The sequence below is a fragment of the Corvus kubaryi genome, unplaced genomic scaffold, assembly GCF_017639235.1.
Source record: "Corvus kubaryi isolate FWS band 111438036 unplaced genomic scaffold, C.kubaryi_AGA036_p1.0 65374, whole genome shotgun sequence".
NCBI classification, from domain to species: Eukaryota; Metazoa; Chordata; class Aves; order Passeriformes; family Corvidae; genus Corvus; species Corvus kubaryi.
In genome coordinates, this window is record NW_024581955.1 from 132054 (window position 1) to 150756 (window position 18703).

Genomic DNA, 18703 nt, shown 5'->3' on the forward strand with positions numbered 1-18703 from the left:
AGCTCCATGAAGAAAATTTGCTTCTTCCAGGCAAGGAGCAGCGCAGACCATCTTTTGGGAAGTGGGAGCAGAGCCGCGCACTCCACCCCTCAGTCATCGTTTATCTTTGTTCAAAAGTGCCGGACAAACCCAAAAAGGCACTTAAAATGTGGAATTACAGAAATACCAGACTGTAGCGAAGTAGAGCATAGGGGGAATGGGTTATTCCCGCTGGCCTGGACTTCCAGGCCATGCAGGATGAGTACAGAACAGCGTTTACATCCTGGGAATCCCTCAGCAGAGTGGGAGGGCGAGGGAAACTCCTGCTGCTGTTCCAGCTAAAACGTGGAGGAGTCCTTTGGTCAGCATTTGGTAAATGCAGCAGCATGGGGAGCCACAGGGCTCACTGCTACAGAACCGAGGGCAGTTTTGGCAGCTGAATATAAGTATGTGGTAGAAAAGAGATTGGGTTTTAGTTCGCATGTGCTCTTCAGAGCTCGTTTTAAGTGGTTTAAGCGATTTTACGTTTGTGCAGCAGACCTAGAACCAGTTTGACGCGACTGTGCTACGCAGCAAAAAAAACAATTTCCAAAGCGTATTTGCAGCCTTTGTGCCTGGCCTGACCAGGCTGCTTTCTTCCCAAGGCCCTGCTGCTGCCATTGCCCCAGTGACGCGTGGATTTGGGATTTTCCCTACTCCGCCAAGGCGCCCGCTTCGGAACGGGCGGTGCTGTGAACACCTCGCGTGGCCCTTCTTATTTAGAGGTTTTCTTCTGTGTTAATCGCAATCCTCAAGAGGATTTATCTCAGCACTCTTGTTGCTGTTATGCAAGGAAGAGGGGCAGTGGTTGGGGGAAAAAAAACACTTCCGTAAGCGCTGGACACGGAAAATTAAGAGGACATCGATCAACCCCCCCCCACCTCAGCCCCGCCGCGGACGGGGGCGGGCCCCGCCCCAGCGCCTGCCCCGCGATTGGCCGGAAGGGGCGGGGCGGCGGAACGGGATTGGTGGGACCGGGAGGGGGCGGGGCTTTGGTTACCGCGGCAACGGCGGCGGCGGCGCGCAGGCCCGGCCGGCGCCTCCCGGGCCCAGGTCGGTGCTGAGGCCGCGGGGACGCGGGAGCCGGGGACGGGGGACCGGGAACCGGGAACCCGGAACCCTGTGCCGGCCTTCCCCGGGGGACCCTGTCCCGGCCTGGGAGAAAGGACCCGCGGCCGCTGCCGGGGCGGCTCGAGGCCTTGTGCTGCTGAGGGGAGGGAGGGAAGGCCGGTCCTGGGAGCTGCGAACCCGAGCACCCAGGTGTTGTCCCGAATTAGGTCCGCGCATAGAGCCGAGGTATTTGATTTATTTATGGTTCTGCGCAGGAAGGGGTTCTGGGCGGCAAATCCACCGAGACAGCACAGCGACTACCAAAGCTTTTCATTGTTTATACATTTTAGCAACCAGAGGTATTAATGTTCACTGACTGCAAGTCACCTAGTTCTCTTATTAATTAGTATCCTGTTTTCTGTTGGTTAATGATTCTCTCGTTCCCCATGCTAATTAGTCCATATGCTCAGTCTTTCCCTTCTTTTGGATCGGAGTGAAATATACTCAGCCTTAAACCTAAACAGGGCAATTCTACCGAAAAAATTCATTTGTCTTCCTGACACCTAGACATCACTTAGAGCTTGTTTGTTGGCTGCTCTCTATTTCATGGATTAAATCTCCTTTGTTGTTGATTAGGCTTGAAAATAGACAAAGATCAGACATCAAAGAACATCCTTTCTTAAGAAAAAGGCTTATAAGCTCCCGGACCAGACTGTGGCTTAAATAATTTTAGGAGATGTCTGATGTACGCTGTATAGCATTTTAGGCAAAATATCAGCTGGCAAAAAGGGGGGGAGGGGGGAAAGGCAGCTGTGACAGATGTAACTGCTGTAAGTCTTCACAGATGAGGAAAAAAAACCATGGAAAAAAGGCTGTTGTGTATTTAGGGGTTTGGATTTAAAAATGAAGCCCTAGAAGTATTTTTAAGGGCTTGTACTTCCTCCTGTTTCATTTTAGGAGTGCCTACAATGTATTTTTTTGACTCCATCGTCTAGAATATGTGGATGAAGCTCCTGATTGGATAAGGAAGTAATGTGTCTTGGAGCAGGATTTTGTCAGGTTAATTTGATAATAAACAGCTTTAATCTGCTTTCAGAGTTGTATATATGGATTCGAAAATGAGTGGGGCATAAAACAAAGGGAGTTAGAATGAGAGACTTGCTATAACTAATGTTGGGTTTGTTTAACCTGGTAATAACTCTGTGTAGCTGTAGTGCACAAAGCACTCTGTAGATCACTACCAGTCCTGAATCAAAATGCACTTGATAAAGCTCTAAAAAAGATCTGTATTTAAAAAGGAAAAATCATCCCTTAGCCAGATGATTACTTATGTGACTTTATTAAACGCAAAGCTTAAAAATCATTAAAAAGCAGTTAATCATCATTTTGTAATCAGTTAGTCAAAAAGTGTGATCAAAAATTTGTTATTGATGGCATTTTTTTACCTTTTCCCCATCCTGCTATGATTTCCTGGGTAATTAAGCTTGCAACCTGAGTTGTCTAGTGCTGTATGTTTTTATTTTAATAAGAAAAAAAACCAGCCTTCACCACTCCAGAAAACCCCTCTGACATGAATTAGATGCTTTATCACTGAAGACATCTCAAATATTTCAGTTGTCTGATTGCTGAAATTATTTCTAGTGGAATTCATTCAGGACAGACAAGGGTTATTCTCTTTGCAGAGCGTGTTTAGCCAGGTATTGCAGGGGAGCACGTGATGTAAGCTCCTTTGAACGTGCCCCTGCCAGGTAACTTCAGCCAGAGTCTGGGCAGCAGTAGAGGCTTGGCACCTCCCTGACATGTGGGTGAATGTTTTGGTGTCTGATTTTTATCAGTTTCTGTTTGTAGTGAGTGAAGAGTTCCTAATTTATACGTGTCAATATTGGCAAAACCTGTTAGGATTAGTTTGAATTGAATCAACAGAGGGTGCTTTATTTAATTCTGGGTTCAGTAAATTACGTAGCACGTGCTGAAGAGGGGAAATAGTGTTTGGTTGTGTGAATGATGGACTGCTGACAATTTGAGGTGAATATAATGGCCCTCCTTTATTTTTTGCTCAGTTTGGTGGGAGCCCTGGTGGCACTGCAGTTGTGCCCCCCTTTGGGCGGCTCAGAACGATGGCAATGTTTCTGCCCAGTGAATCAAGGGCATTGTGTGATATAGACAGAGCTATAAACAGCCAGTCTACTTTTGTATCGAGGCCTCCTGGCTGTAATCAGCTTAGCCTCCATGTGCTTATGTGCAGAGCCAGCCTCTGGGACAGTGTTTGTGGCAGGTCCTGCTCACACCATCCCTTCCCAGGTGTGAGGCTGCTCAGCCCCATGCCCACCCTCGGTGCCAGCGCTGCCCTGCATGTAGCACTTTTCCAACAGCCATTCCCTGCTCTGATTCCCTGAACAGCAGGTGATCCCTGTGTTTCTGATCCGCAGCCATGGGATTGTTTGACAAGCTGGCAGGATGGCTTGGGCTGAAGAAAAAGGAGGTTCATGTCTTGTGCCTTGGCTTGGACAACAGCGGCAAAACAACGATCATCAATAAACTCAAACCTTCAAATGTAAGTAGCCTGCTTGGCTCACTGCTGGATGTTTGTTAAGTCTGGGTTTGCATGCTGTTATACTGGATGTGCCCGTGGAAAAAAAAATGTGAAGAGCTTGTGGGGAACAAAATAGATTTTAAAATTTTCCAACTAACTAAAACTAAGGGTAAGCATTCACATGCATGTTTTTTTCCAAAAAAACCCGCTGTTAATGTGGCACACTTTTGATAAGATCACGCAATAAGGAAGGGTTTATGATGGCTGAGATCAGGATCTGAAACAGTCACTTTAATCACTTAAATAGTTGCCACAGGATTGCACTTACAAGTGGTGTTGAACATTAAGGATTAATACAATTGTACAACAATTTACCATGTTTATTTTAATCTCTTCCTGAAAAATAATAAGTGCATAAGAAGTAGTAAAATAAGAAATAATGTGAAAACGCACCTTTAAGGGTGACATCACTATTTTTAAAGCAGAATAATTTTCAAAATAAGTACCATTAACACTTGCAGTTCATCCATCCAGTGAAAAGTGTTTGAGGCCACGAGGAGTGTATAATAATCTGAGCAAAAATGAAAGTAGGATTACTTTGTTTCTAGGTATGTTTATGGACTAGAAATAGATGAATTTTGGTAGGCATGTTCAATGGTTATATGCATGTGGGAAACTGATTTCTGCTGTTTATATCAGGGCACAGATTTTTTTTATTAATATTAATTTTCATTTAATTTTACCTGATGAGTCCACTGGACATTGTTTAAAAAGTGTGACATGGTGAAGAGTCTGTCACTCTTCCACTCCTGGCAATTGTTCGTCCACTGAAAGTTGAGTAGAGTTATAAACAAAGACTATAAACTGCTTGCTCTCTGCTGCCAGCTGTTTGGGGGAAAGGCTACAATTTGTACCTGGCAAATTGTATCTTTATGTAATTTTTGAGACCTTTTTTTAGAGGGTTTTTATGTCATGCCTTAAGCAGTAAAGGATTCCTAACTAGAGCTGAACACAGACTTGAAGATTTATCACAATAATGGGCACTAGAGAAGATCTCAGGGGACTTACACGAGTAGAATAAATAGAATTTGTTTGTAATGAGAATTTATAGGAAGGTAACTTTGTGTCCAACTTGTGTTAAGTCCTACCATTACGAGACATGCCAAATATTCTAGCATGCAACAAGTGTCACTAGATCAAAGTAAATAAAATAGTTTATTTTTGGTAAATTCAATGGACAGGTGATTTTGAGCTCTGGGTCAACCCAGTCTTCTTAAGAACTGCTGCTTTGCCCCAGGAGCAATATATAAGGGCCTGGCAAATACAGATGTTTTCCCATCTGTCTGCAGTTGTTTCTTCTGGACCTGCCTATGGATGGTGTTTGGAATAAGGGGCTCTAGGAGTCTGTGCAAGGATTGCATGTCACTTTCTCAGGCAGCTCTGTAATCTATGGGATGTGACCTTTCTTCCTGCTCTAATATCGATGCTTCTTAGAGGAGCTATTCTTTTGTACCAACTTAGCTGATAGGTTCCTTGGCCGGCTCAGTAGTAAATCAGTTATCAGACAGATCTCTTGATAATGCTTTGTGTTTTGGCAATTCCAGTAGTGTTCACTCTATTGCCCAGAAAATACAAATCCTTGATTCTGAGTTACTTTCCTTTTTCTGGGAGCTTTAATATTGCACACTTTGGGGAAAAATAGATCTGTAATGTATTAATGTTTCAAATATATTTCAGTATTTGCCTTTTCTAATTTGATTTTAAAATTTGTACTTTCTTTCCTTCAAAGGCTCAAACTCAGGACATTGTTCCAACAATAGGATTCAGTATAGAGAAATTCAAGACTTCAAGGTAGTACTTTCTTTCTTCATTAGCAGTAGTGATTATTGTACAATAGTTGGTCTTAATTATCCCTTTCAGTGGGTTTGTAACTGAGTATCATGTGTGGTGGTGTACTGACATAACATTGCAGCTTGTTGAAATGTAGTACCCACGACACCTAATCCTGATCCAGTACTGAGTGTATTAGAATATAATGTGTGTTTTGTGCTGCTATAAAACTATTACCAAAAAAAAAATTAAAAGTTTTGTAGTTTTTTGCAGTAGTGTGTATAAACATCTGATCCCTGTCTGTTGAGAATTTCAGAATAGGGCACTGTTACAGACTGGAGAAGAGACAGCTGCCGAGGTGGCAGCCTGTATTCCTCTCTCAGTGTGGTAACCTGAATTAAGCACTCTCACTGGAGGTACTCTGAACAGATTGCAGTGTAATCTCATTAAATGCAAAAGGATGGCTGCTGCATTAGCAATGTAAAGGTGGCAGGAGCAAAGGCCAGGAAACGAAGTAATGAGTCATTAGTTGAATTAAGACTAAGATTTGGATTAAGAATGTCGTGACACGAAGATATTTCAAGGAGGTGGCATCATTTTCTTATTCTGTAGCCTTCACTGGATGTTTTCAATGTCTTCAAGCCAAGCAGTGTGGCCTCACTGGGTGGGAGGTCTTCAAGAAAATAGTTTATTCCTTGACCTGATGTGTGAGATTGAGAGGTTTCATATATCTGTATGAGCCTCCACAACTGAGCTCTGTCTCAATAAAGCACATCAGACAGGTTTGGGACTTCCTGTGTGAGAATGTAAATTAATTTATATTGCTTTTTTTTATTCTGATCCTGTAGTAGGAGAGATGATGACCTGTAAATACACCATGTAGAGTGATTTTCCCACCCACCCAAAACCTCAAGCCCCCACAAACTGGGGGACATAGAGTGGAAAGGATGTCTGGAGAGCTTCCTTTTCTTAACCTCCTCATTTTGGTGTGGCCTCCTCTATGGGAGCTACTTGGGGCTACCCAAAACAGGAAAGCCTAATACTGAAGCTGCCTTTGTAGACATTTCAGGAGTGGATGGGAATTTTTTGTAGTGTTATTTAAGTTGCCTTGCTGTTTGCAGTGTTTGGCTGAAATCTCACAGTTGCAAAGACTGCTCTTTGTCGCTTGGTCATCTGAACTCACCTGTTTTTACCAGAATGTAATTCCTTTTATTTCTAAAAGTGGAATTTTGATTATTTTTTTAAAGCCTTTTATTTTGCATACATTTATGCCAGTCTAGGGACAGAATTTAAGACAGGCTGTGGATTTTAAGTCATAGTTCCTCTGAATTTCATTTACTCATAAACAATATTTGATACCAGCATGATAGAGAGAGAGACTGAATGGGAGCTTATTTTGTGTTTGATGTCACTTTAAATAATTGGTTTGGTTCTTTTATTCAGATAATAAACATGTTGTCCATTGTGAAATATTTCTATAATAAGACTGCAAAACTGAATAGGATCATTTGAAGGCAGATAGTGCAACCAGAGTTCCTTAGGGAATTTTTCTCAGTTGATTTGGATTCAAGTTGATCTGGCCTTTTTTTTTGGGTTGGGTTTGGGTTTTGTTCTTTGTTTCTGTGCCTCATGCACTTCTTTTCTTTGCAGTTTGTCTTTCACAGTGTTTGATATGTCAGGTCAAGGGAAATACAGAGACCTCTGGGAACACTACTACAAGTAAGCCTATCATTTATTTTAAAGCATTGCTCTTCATATTAGCTGTTTTGTAGGTTATTTAAACAGAAGTATGATAATATCTAGTGATTAGAAATGATTCAGAGAAGGCTTAGGCCTGGTGTTTGAGAGGAAGTCATTCTGGATAAACGCAACTTTCTGTTCTAAAAAATGAAAATTTTTATCTGCTTTCTGTGCTTTCAGGGACAACTTGGGGGAACATACTAGAGATGGGATTTAAATGTTGAAACCTGAAAACCAATCCTGTAAGAAAGCTCAAGATGAGTTAGGCTTCCAATTTTTCAGTTCTTCTGTACGTCAGCAACTTAAAACCTCAAAGATATTGGCTGATGGCTGAGATTTTTAGAGGTGAGGGAAATGAACCTCAGAGAATAAGGCATGTGTAACTAAGAACCTGAGTGAACATTCTTACATGTTATTTATTGAACAGGGTATTCTCTGTACTTTTTAAGATTCTGGTGTTGCCTTTTGGTAATAGATGGACACCATTCTCTGGTTTTGTAGCTTTTAGTGAAACTTAATCTTTATTTACATCGTCTCATTGCTATTCTGTAGTGCCTGATCCTGATCTAGATAGCATGAACAGTACTAAACCATGCAGAAGTAGCTTGGAGAAATAGAAGGGAGAAATTCTGAAGTTTATAATATTGATTAAATATTAATATCAGTTGTGATAGAGCTTAAATTGTTTTTTAATCGAGGATTAATGCTTCCTCTCCTTCTTGTGCAAATTGTGTTAGCATTGAAAACGTGTGGCCAGGAGATCTGCATTGTTCAAGAGTGTTAGATTTGCATTTCAGTCACTGATGCCCTCAGGCTGCTCTCAAAATGTTAGCACAGTGCTTCATAAGCAAATAATTTTTGTGATTGCTGTATTTAATGCAGTAACTTATCCCTTGTGGGTCATAAATGGTTTTTTCATCTTAACAGTAACTCCCTAACAGTAAGGGAGTTTTTTAGGTTATGCTGACAGTGAAATATGCACTTGTATCCACCTCTGTTCCTGATCCAGTGCAGTAGGCACATACTTAACTACTAAGAATAATATAAAAACATTAATTTGCAGTGATTTAATAAAAATATTAATAAAATAATTACGTGCTGTTCAGTTTATAAAGTTAAGCAAGATTTGATTTTTCAAGAACTGCAGAATGGAAGTCAAATCTGGTCAAGTGTCAAAGCAGTGGCCTTGGAGTCCTTCAGGTTTGGACTTTTCTTCTGTTTGGCTTGAAAGTATCTTCTAGGTCATCCCTAAATCCATTTATCTTAAATAATCCTAAAGTCATGTTGTGTCCCTACTCCTGTTACTTCTTTGCAAAGTTGTTTTTTGGGTGGCAAATACATGCCAGTACTCTTGATTCCTCTGGTAAAATACTGTATGGTTGTGAAAATTGCTTAGGCATTTTCAGCTAACATGCAAAAGCTTTATTTACTGAAGGTTCTGTACACCAGAAAAGAATGGGCCTTCTCATACAGTCTTGGGCTGCTCAGGTTATTTCTGGTTTCCAGCAGGTGTAGAACTGTTTCTTATCAAAATACAAAGATAGATGGTGCTGGAGGGTAAAGAATGTATTTATAATGGTCTCGCAGAGAAATGTAAAATGAAGGAGAAGTGAATATTACATTAAAATATTAAGCAAATATACCTTTTGTGAGTGTTTATAACTGAACTGGTGAATTATGGATTGGTGAGACTCTATTTGATTTTCAAAACAAGTTTCAATAAATGGAACATCAAGTCATAAAATATCGGTAACATCCTGAAATAATGAGTTGAATAATTGCATTTTTTTTGTGGCTGTGTTCATACTGCCAGAAAAATGTCCTGATGATTTGAAATAGTTGAAAGTTTTTACCTGTTACTCGAAAAAAAAGAAAAATCCTGTTTATGCAGGATATATAAGAGTTAACCTTCATATGCCTAGCTGTGGACACAGTTTTTCTCTGAAAAGGTAATTGACCTTTCTCTGAATAAACTTCAGTGTAGGAAATACAGAATTTCCGTAAAGACCTGTCTGTATGGGTTTTTTGTCTGCCTGACCACACTGTCAAAATAGCAGTTGATTACCTTTTGAGTTCGTTTTTCAGTCTGGGTGGTAAAATCAAGCTTTTCTAAAAGGTGTGTGGAGACTGAATCTTGTATGAGCAGGTAACAACCTCATGTCTAAAAAAATGATGCATGTTACCAAAAGATTGAATTTCAGAAATAAGACTGGATTCAAATGTTAATGGTAAATGACAGTGACAAAAATTAGAGGACAAATCAGGTTTGCTTGGACTTTTTTCTCAGTGTTTCTTCTGAAGCCTTTTCTTATTCACAGAATACTCATTTCTTTGAGAACCTATAATTTGCCTCTTTGCTCTTTTTATGTTATGCAGAGAAGGCCAAGCCATTATTTTTGTCATTGATAGCAGTGACAAATTAAGAATGGTTGTGGCCAAAGAAGAACTTGACACCCTTCTGAATCATCCAGGTGAGGAGGCTTTTTTCCCCTTCTGTGTCCATATTTGTTATGTTGTCTTTAGAAAAGCCCCTGTCTGACACATTCTGAGTACTTTGCAGATATATTAGCCATTCATGAATATCAGCACAATAAGAATCTTCAACAGCTTGTGGGGTTTTTTTTTCCTATTCACATTTACAAATTGATCATGCTTCAGCTGTCTACACTGAGTTGGATTGGTCTCTTGTTAATCAATATAAATCAAAAGTTGCATTGTTTTCAGAAAGAACAGATTGAGTTGAAAGCTGGAGAGGCTTTTTGTGATGACCAACACAGACAAAAATGTGTCTCCCTGTCTGTTTTTTCCATGAAGACAGCTAATTCCTTTAGTGTCACATTTAACTTTTTTGTCATCTTCATTTTTTTTTTTTTATGCTTTAGCCAGAAGTAAGGAGGGAAAATTTCACCAGTCAGTTTCAATTCCCTGTAGAAGGACACATGAGATGGAAGAGGATATGAGAGAATTCATGATCGGGGTCTTGGTTTTAGGGGTTTGCTTTGGGTTTTTTTTCATGAGGCTGCACCTTCAAAACTTAATTAAGTTTTGAAATCAATCAATTCTTTGCCTTTCCATATAGCCAGCCTTACTGGGATGTGTCTGTAAGCAATATTCAATTTTTGCTTTCAGCACTTTAGGTAGTTGCTCTGCCTAACCAGAATAAAAAACTACATCTAGGAAGTTTAAAAGTGAAATAATCCTTTAATTCCTTAATTACTTATTAAACTGATAGAGCCCTTAACTTTTGGGATTCCCATGCTGAGAATGAGAAGGGAGAAGCTGGCTTGCATTTCTAAGAAAAGTAGTGTGTGATAGGGACAAAGATGTTCCCATGACTTTGTTTTCCATGAAGACTGTATATAACACTTTAATTCATCAACAAAGATGCTGGAGCTGACTGGGCCTTCTTATTCTCATTCTCTAATTTCTTGTTTAAGGATGTGGGTTACCTCAAATGCAGACACTGAAAAGGCAGTGTTGCAAAAGTCAAAAGGAGGATGAGGTGAGCCAAAGGCTGCAGGTGGATTACACAGAAGCCAGGGCACTTCGTACCAAATCAGGAATTAACTGCAGCAGTAAAACCAATTCTGTTGGTAAAATGGAACCACACAGGGCCCAGGGTGAGAGGTAAAGGCTGCTGGAAGAAGTTACTGGTTTAATAGAGGGCAAAAGTGTGAAAATGTTTAGATGGAGGAGAAGCAGCCTTAGGTGGGGCTTTTCATTTAGGCATTAATAGGTCACTGATGCTGACCTAGCAGGTCAGTGCTGTTCAGCTGTTCATGAATTTGTGTCTTCAAGTTACCAAAGACAGGGCTCTGGCCACTGAGTGCAGTCCTGAGAACCAGGAGAGAGCAGTGATGTATTTCTGCCTTGGAGCAGCCTAGCTCCAATACAGCAACAGTGTCACTGGTTTATCAGATTTTAATATATCACATCTAAGAGAAGCAAAGAGCTTTAAAAGTTCTAGTAATGTACAATAAAAGTAGCTGTTAGGTGAATCAATATTTAAGTGGTTTGTTATATCAATATCTTTTTTTGTATTTCTGTTCTGCCTTTCTTGCTGCATACCCTACTTTCTCCTGATCTATGCTTCTGTCTCTGTCATCCTCCTGGAGTGGTTTAAACGTACATGTTTACCTAAGTTTTAAATGGAATTGAATCAATTCCTGTCTCTGAAAATCTCAGCAATCCCTCAGTAAAACAGTTGCCTGTCTTTTTGCCAGGCTTTGGCTGAGGTTGTCAGGTGGAAGGGTATGTGTCCTGTGAAGCATTAATGGGGTTAGAAGTTGTACTAGCTGGGACTTTTTTGTGAATCAGAGCTTTAAATTATTTTTACTTTCATAAATGGACAATGAACTCTTCAAATAACAGCTTGTTTAATGATAACTGTATCATATTTTGGGGTTTTTTTACTCAAACTTCATTCTTCAGCACTTCAAAAGATGATAGTCCGTAGATTACCTGGATTAGATGACGACTCTTGGGTCACTTGACCTCTAGCACATGCTTCTAAACTAAACTGAAATTCTTGTCAACTTGAAATTCTTGGTATAAAATTGCACATCACACATCTAGAGTCTGGAATATTTCTTAAATGTGTTAATTCATAACTACTTGCAGTGAGCAAATGTTAGTTTTCCATTAGTAACTGAAAAGTGTGGGGGGGAAATACTGCACATTAGGAAATAATACAAATTTCTGTGACCACCAGTTTATTTAGCAGATATCTTTGGGTGTACATTATGAGTCTGGGTGGTTAGGCTGTGCCCCTCTCTGATTGTTCAGAAAAACACTGGAAACTTCTTGATTAACTTGGCTGTTGCATATGTGATGCCTGCTAACTTGTAATTGGTTTTAATTTACCCATAACCTGCAACCTGTGGGTACCAGGGTTCATTTAATTATACTGTAAATTAATGTAAAAGTTTCAGTCAGGAGACTCAATAGCTGTTCAGCTGTGGAATCAAAACAGAGATGTAATTATACTGTGCTTGTATTTTGAGACCTTTGACTTGTGTTTATGGGTATCAGAGGAGAAAAGAGCTCCAGGTAGGGTAAATAGTTTGTGAAAATTGTCAGTCTTTTGATCAGCACTTACCATCTCTGAATGAATATGGGGAGGTAGTGTTATCTCCACTGATTCTATGGAAGGGTTTAGTAGGCAGGTGGAAAAGAACATAATTAGGAAAGTTCAAACCATTTCAGCACTGACAATTTGTTAGGATTTTTGGGGGTTTTTATCATCCTCCTGCCCATCAGCAGGGGTGGATGGCTTACGTTTGACATTTTAAAATAAATCCTTAGCTTGTTTCCTATGTGAAATAACCTTTTCTTTTTATGATTTTAAAAAGAGCCTCTGTAGCAATTTTCATTGGGGTGGTAGTGTGTAAGTTCTTTTCCTATCAAGCATTGATTGATAGACTAAAACCTAGATTTTCTCTAATCCTGTATATCATGCTTTGTATAAATAACATGAAAAACTCTGAGAGTTAGTCTTAGTGCTGGTAATTTTTTGGCAGTGTTACATCTGTAATTTTGAAGAGAGTAGGTTTTGTTTCCTTTCATTGACCATATAATCTTTTTGGGGTAATCTGTGAGGTTTAAGCTTGTCTATGTGTAAGTATCCCAGAAATTGCCAGAGTACTTTGTTTGGTCTGTAGTTCTCACTGCTAGCTGAAAGAGCTTCTGGAAGTCCTTCAAGGGAAGGGGGAATAAAGAAGTCCAGACATGTGCATTTTTTTCCAATTTTGTAAATTCAATGAAGTAATAGATGCTTTCCAGGATGCTAAAGGATAATTCAGACTACCCTTCTCAACTGTTGTTGTGATGTTACGAATGAACACAGAATATTTTTTCCATCCATTTTATACATCCAGTCCTCACTAAGCAGAGATGTGCAGTGTTTGTAGGCAGTGGTTTGAGCTCTTGTTCCTCAGCTTGACCAGCAATTCCAATCTACAGCTTGAAGTGTGGGTGTACGGTAGGGGGAGAGGGGTGGAGGATTCCAAGGCCTGCAAGGAAGTTTGTGAGCATTCTGGAAGCGTGCAGCAGAGGCTGGGTGACCCAACAGTGTGTGCATCTTGGTAGGATACAACCTTCAGCGAATTGCAGCTACAGGTGAGCAAAATACTTTCCTGTGTTGTTTGTACCTTGTTAAATGCAGAGATTGGTAAGTGTTGCCTCTTGTCCTGAGGGCTCTGTCTCTGCTCATGCCTAGATATTAAGCACCGTCGACTGCCTATTCTCTTCTTTGCTAACAAGATGGACCTCAGGGATGCAGTGTCATCTGTGAAAGTGTCTCAGTTACTGTCCTTAGAAAACATCAAAGACAAGCCCTGGCATATCTGGTAAAGTTCTCTTTTTCTATCCCTTTATTGGCATTACTTTGTGCATTCCTGTTTTAGCCCTGCCATGCCACTCGCTACTGTATAAAATAAATCAAGTAGCTGAAAGACAGATTCCACATGTGAAAGCAGTGGTAATATTAAAACACTTATGGTGAAACTCGTTTTAAATGTACAATGCATTCATTTAGACTGTGTCTTAAAAGTTTTCACTGCAGAACTGTTAGCCAAGTAATGGAATGGAGCGTTTCCAGTGAAGTCAGAAAGCAGGGTTCGTATCAGAAGAACAGCTGCCATTATATTTTGCTGGGAAATTGAGTAGAATTGTTAGCAGAGTGCTCCTGCTCTATAGATTACCTTGCAGGTTTGAGAATATCAACAATAAAACCTTTGGAGATTTTTTCCACTCTGCAGATGCTTCAGTAAACTGCTGTTGAAAGGCCATTTAGTAAACTGTTCTCTCCTGCATTCAGAGGGACACTGTATTCTTTGTACCCAGTCACATTGGAGGGGATTTTTAGTTGTAGGAGCTAGAGTCTTTTCTTCCTGAAGGATGTAAGCTTTAGAAGGACTTAGTGCTAGTGTTCACAAGGAAAAAACTCTCCTTTTATCAGAAGCGTTTTATAGAAGTTATTTTTTTGTCCTGTTAAAGTCCTCAGCTGTTAAAAATAAAAGTGATATCAGCTAAATGACGCTGAAAACTACCATTTTCATTTTAGGCCCTTTAGTATTAAACTTGATTACCTGGACGTTGTTTTGGGATTGCTGCTTTTTGTCCAGAAATCACACTAATGAATTCGCAAGCTTCTTGGTAGATCATTTTACAGGGAACTGCAGTTACAGTCCAGATTGACAGCTGTGCTGGTTTTTGTAAACTGAAGAATGAACGGCATGTAAACAGTTATCCCCCAGTGATTCAAAAGGCAGATTTACACTGCTCTCAGTGTAGCAGAATAGTTTTATATATTGACAGACACTGCTGGGCTTGCTGCTCCAATGAAGTGTGTACACACACACGCGTAATTCCTTCCTCCAGCATTCTCACCATGTGTAGGAACTGCGTGGGAGGACAGTTGGGCTTGATCATCTTAAAGGTCTTTTCCAGCCTCAATGATTCCATGATTCATGGCTGCTCTTGGAGGGAGTAAACATCTTCTACAGCATTGTCCGAGGAAGGAGGTGCTGCAGAACAAGGTGTCTGCCTTGTGTTCTAGGAATGGTTCCTTCTTCCTTGAAACTGGAATTAAAACAGATCACATCATGAAATGGCGTTTCCCTGTGGGGAAGGTACTCTGTATCATTTGAGGAACAGTCTTCTCCATGGGAAGAAAACTTAAGGAAACTGTACCTGATGCTACTTTGCAATTATGTAAATTAAAAGTATAGTGATGACTCAACTAAAACAGGTATTTTTACAATGTTTTTGTAATTTGATTTGTTTCTTTCAGTGCCAGTGATGCTCTTAAAGGAGATGGATTACAAGAAGGTGTGGATTGGCTCCAAGGTATATCACATGTAATTCTCTTGCTCTATTTTCATTCTGTTAAGCTTTTTCATTTTGTAAGGTTTTTTTCTTTATTATTTCCCTTGTTTTCTTTCTGTCCATTTCTGCTGTCAGATCAAATTACACAGTGAGTACTAAAGCTCTGTCTCATATTTGCCTTTCATTTACCTCCTTAATATACACAAAACATTGTGTGGGCTTCCCTGACCAAAGTGTGTATTACGAAATACTAATACACACTCCCGCAAACAGTGTAGCACTTTCATTTAAACAATACCAGCTCCCACACTTCAATTTCTTGTTGTGGTAGTTCATTTTCTTCTTCAGTTCATTCTTAATGTCCTGTCCCAGTTTCACATAACCTAATGTTAATGTATCAAGAAATGGTGAAAGAAAATAAGCCAGATATGCAGACAAATGCAGTGGTTTTAATTATACACCTTCAGCTCTTTAATCTAGAGCCAAAAGAAGAACTTCTTACACTATAACGATTATAGGACATGCAGACGCTCATAACTGCATGGAAAATATCAGATCCATCTTGGACAATGTCTGACATCCAGCATCTTTCATTTCAAACTTGGTGCAGATGTTGTGTAATTACAAACTTGGTACAGATGTTGTGTCTCCTTCTGTTGTGTGTTCGTAAGGCTCTGGTCTCTCTTTTCCTCTTGCTCAATGTGTAGATTAGTGAAGCGTGGCATAGTTTTGGTAGACTCATCCCAATTTTAGCTCCCTGACTGGCGTTGCCTGTGCTCTGAGTGTTTTGGGTGGTGCGGGCTCAGCTGAACCGCATCACCTGCCTGTGCTGTGCCCCGCTGGCCGCCGGGTGTCAGCGCTGGGCCGGGAACTGAGCCTCCTTCCAAAAGGATAACAGCCGGCCCTGGCCCCGGCTTAACTCATCCCCACTGATCTAGGGACACCAGACTGTCCTTTCTACTTAGACTCGTCCTGCCGACTAGAAAAAGATGGTTTGTTTTACGGAGTTATTGTAGAGTACAAAAATACTCGGTCTTGTTTTCAGAGGGAGAGCTGCTTGCCAAAAATAGTCTTTACAAAGAGATTTACTGCCCTACAGAGGGGCAGTGATGTATCCTCCACCAGCTAAAATAGTTCTGAGGTGGGGAACCAAGCATTGAGTTTCCGCCTCTGCTGTATCCTATCATCATAGAGGCAGATTCCAAGTCATAATTTTTCCTAATTTCAGGCATAGTTCTGGCTTAGTAATGTCTTCTTGCAATGTTCAAGGCCTCTGCTTCTCTTGGAGGAACCTTTTAAGTTTCAATCCAAATTTTGGTTTTGTACATAGCTTCATGCTACTTGAAAGGATCTCAAATGCGTGTGTAAATATTTTCTGACAAAATATTTAAGTTATATATGTAGACTTTTTTAAGTACAGCAAAAGTAGATGCTTCTGCTGTCACTCACATAGCTCTTCATAGCTATTCACCTCTTATGGATTCTTAATTTTCTGAGCTTAAATTCCTCATGGATGGGCTCTATCTGAAAATTTCCTTTAACTCCCTGGTTCAGTGAACCCAAAAGCTTAAGAGGGGTTGAGTTTAAACTGTACTGTTCCCTAACCACGTGTAGTTTGGCAATTAACTGTTTGATGGCTGAATACTTGGATATTTCTAGAACAAATTTTTACTCTTGATTCTCCTCATTTCTAGAGCACTAGATGGAAATATTTGGAACAACTCTGTAGTTATGGTAGTCCTTAAATCACAGCCTAGGGATGCCATAATATTCAGGGGAGGAAATAACACCTGATGAATGAGTGCACAGTTCTCCTTGTCAGCAGCCAAGCTTTCCTTAGTTACCTTTTGCACACCCATTTTACAGCTGGGGTGGCAGGGGCAGAAAGTTTTGTCATTTTTTTTCCCTAATGAAGGCTGAGTTTGCTATTTCCCTATTTTGGAATGGGGCTACCATTGCAATAGCACATCCTCAGTGGGGTAAAACTAACCTGTCTCACAGCATTCCCTCTTAGTGGGGGAAATAGTGCTGATTCCCACATTTTGTAATGGGATGCTGGATGCTTTTGGTAACCAAGAAAACATTTGAAGTGAGTTGAGAAGTGGCAATCAGGCAGCAATATAGAGAAGTGTGGCTACTGAGAGGAAAGTTTTGATGTGAGTTATTCAAAACCAAACTTTAAATCTTTTGCAGTTGGGCAGTTAGGTCATGTTCAGTTATGGGGAAGCCAAAATGTGTACAAGGAATTGACATGCATACTTCACCAAATGAACTTCCAGGTCTTATTCTCATCAAAGTGATCTTATAAGCCTGAAGAATATAAAAAATTAATTAGGTGGAAGAGTATTCCTGTTTAATTGGCAAGGTTTGGGGAAAACAACTTTGCTGTACGGGAATTTAAGAAGTGGAGAAGAGAGCAAGTTGAAAACAACTCTGCGTTGTCCCCCATTCTTGTAACTACACCAAAATATCTATTTTATGTTTTCAAAAAGCAAAATACAGCAAGAATTCATCTTGTGCTAAGACCAGATGTTTCTTTTTATTAACAGATCAGATGCAAGCAATGAAGACATGAGAGATAAATAAAGGATCTATGGCGTTCTTTTACACCCTTTGTCAGTAGGTGAACAAGCACCTTGGAAAGGAAGAATGATTTGAAGAAGATGAACAGTTCAGCTAAAATATCCTATATTGACTTGTTTCAGTTTAGTATCTCTTCCAGGAAAACTGAATGTAGACAACCTAGCACCTCAGGTATGAACATTGATGAATTAAATTGAATCTTGTGACTGGAGAGGGTATTTTCAAAAAAATTGTGTTAAAAATAAACATCTGCATTCATTTGAGTTTTAGGTGATAACTAGCCATCAGGAAATACCCCTCTGTTTTTTGGGGGGACACCTTTTGAGCAAATGGGAATATTTATTTTCCAGAGAAAGAATAATAAGCACTTCCTGAAATACAGCTACATGGGATACCTACTGATTTTAGATGCCCAGTTTAGGCATTTCTGCCATTTTTTTATATTAAAGTTTGACATTGGTTTTTATTATCCATCTATGAAAGACTTCTCTAAGAATATTTTGATTAAAGATGCAAGGATTTAAATGTTCAGTGTATTTGCTATAGATGATTGCAGATGTTTTTAAGGAATTGCTTTTAATGAAATGTTACACATTGTTTTTGTGATTGTGCCATGGTTATATTTGCATTCCCATCAATAAAACTTCTAATATATGACATGCCCTGGTTGGGTTTTTTAACTTTAATATGCTCATTGATGGTCTTTGCATCCTAGAGATTTTTGGCTTTCTGTTCGTTTCACTTGGAATCTGTTTATCCATTTTCCAGAGGATATAGCACTGTGTACTGTAATAAAACGGTATCTCTGTTGCCAAGGTTTTTTTATTAGTTGCATGTATTTTTTACACTACCTAATCAACTAGACTGCTCTTGCAGATATTCAAGGAGCATATGAATCACAGAAAAGGTCAAGCTGGAAGGGACCACAGTGGGGTCATCTGGTCCAACCTCCCTGCTCAAGTAGGGTCATCCCAGAGCACATGGCACAGGATTGCATCCAGGTGGTTCTAGAATATCCCCCAGGAGGGGGACTCCACAGCCTCTCTGGACAATCTGTTCCAGTGTGTGGTCACTGCACAGTAAAGTTCCTCCTCATGTCCAGGTGGAACTTCGTGTGCATCA

General features: G+C 40.0%; 1 protein-coding gene across 6 annotated transcripts; it reads left to right on the forward strand.

Annotated features, from left to right (window-relative positions):
• The first annotated feature begins 1004 nt into the window (after positions 1-1004).
• On the forward strand, positions 1005-18396 carry LOC121673381 (ADP-ribosylation factor-like protein 6). 6 transcript variants are annotated; one of them, XM_042046652.1, is made up of 9 exons: positions 1005-1071; positions 3498-3622; positions 5391-5452; positions 7082-7150; positions 9548-9642; positions 13389-13518; positions 14964-15019; positions 15134-15146; positions 17548-18396. In XM_042046652.1, the coding sequence occupies exons 2-9, from the start codon at positions 3500-3502 to the stop codon at positions 17582-17584; spliced, it is 585 nt and encodes a 194-aa protein (XP_041902586.1). In that variant the 5' UTR covers positions 1005-1071; positions 3498-3499; the 3' UTR covers positions 17585-18396. The 6 variants fall into 6 exon arrangements, with proteins under 6 accessions (XP_041902586.1, XP_041902585.1, XP_041902583.1 ...); XM_042046651.1 differs by lacking the exon at positions 1005-1071 and adding an exon at positions 1084-1314; XM_042046649.1 differs by lacking the exon at positions 1005-1071 and adding an exon at positions 3171-3369.
• The last annotated feature ends 307 nt before the right edge of the window (positions 18397-18703 follow it).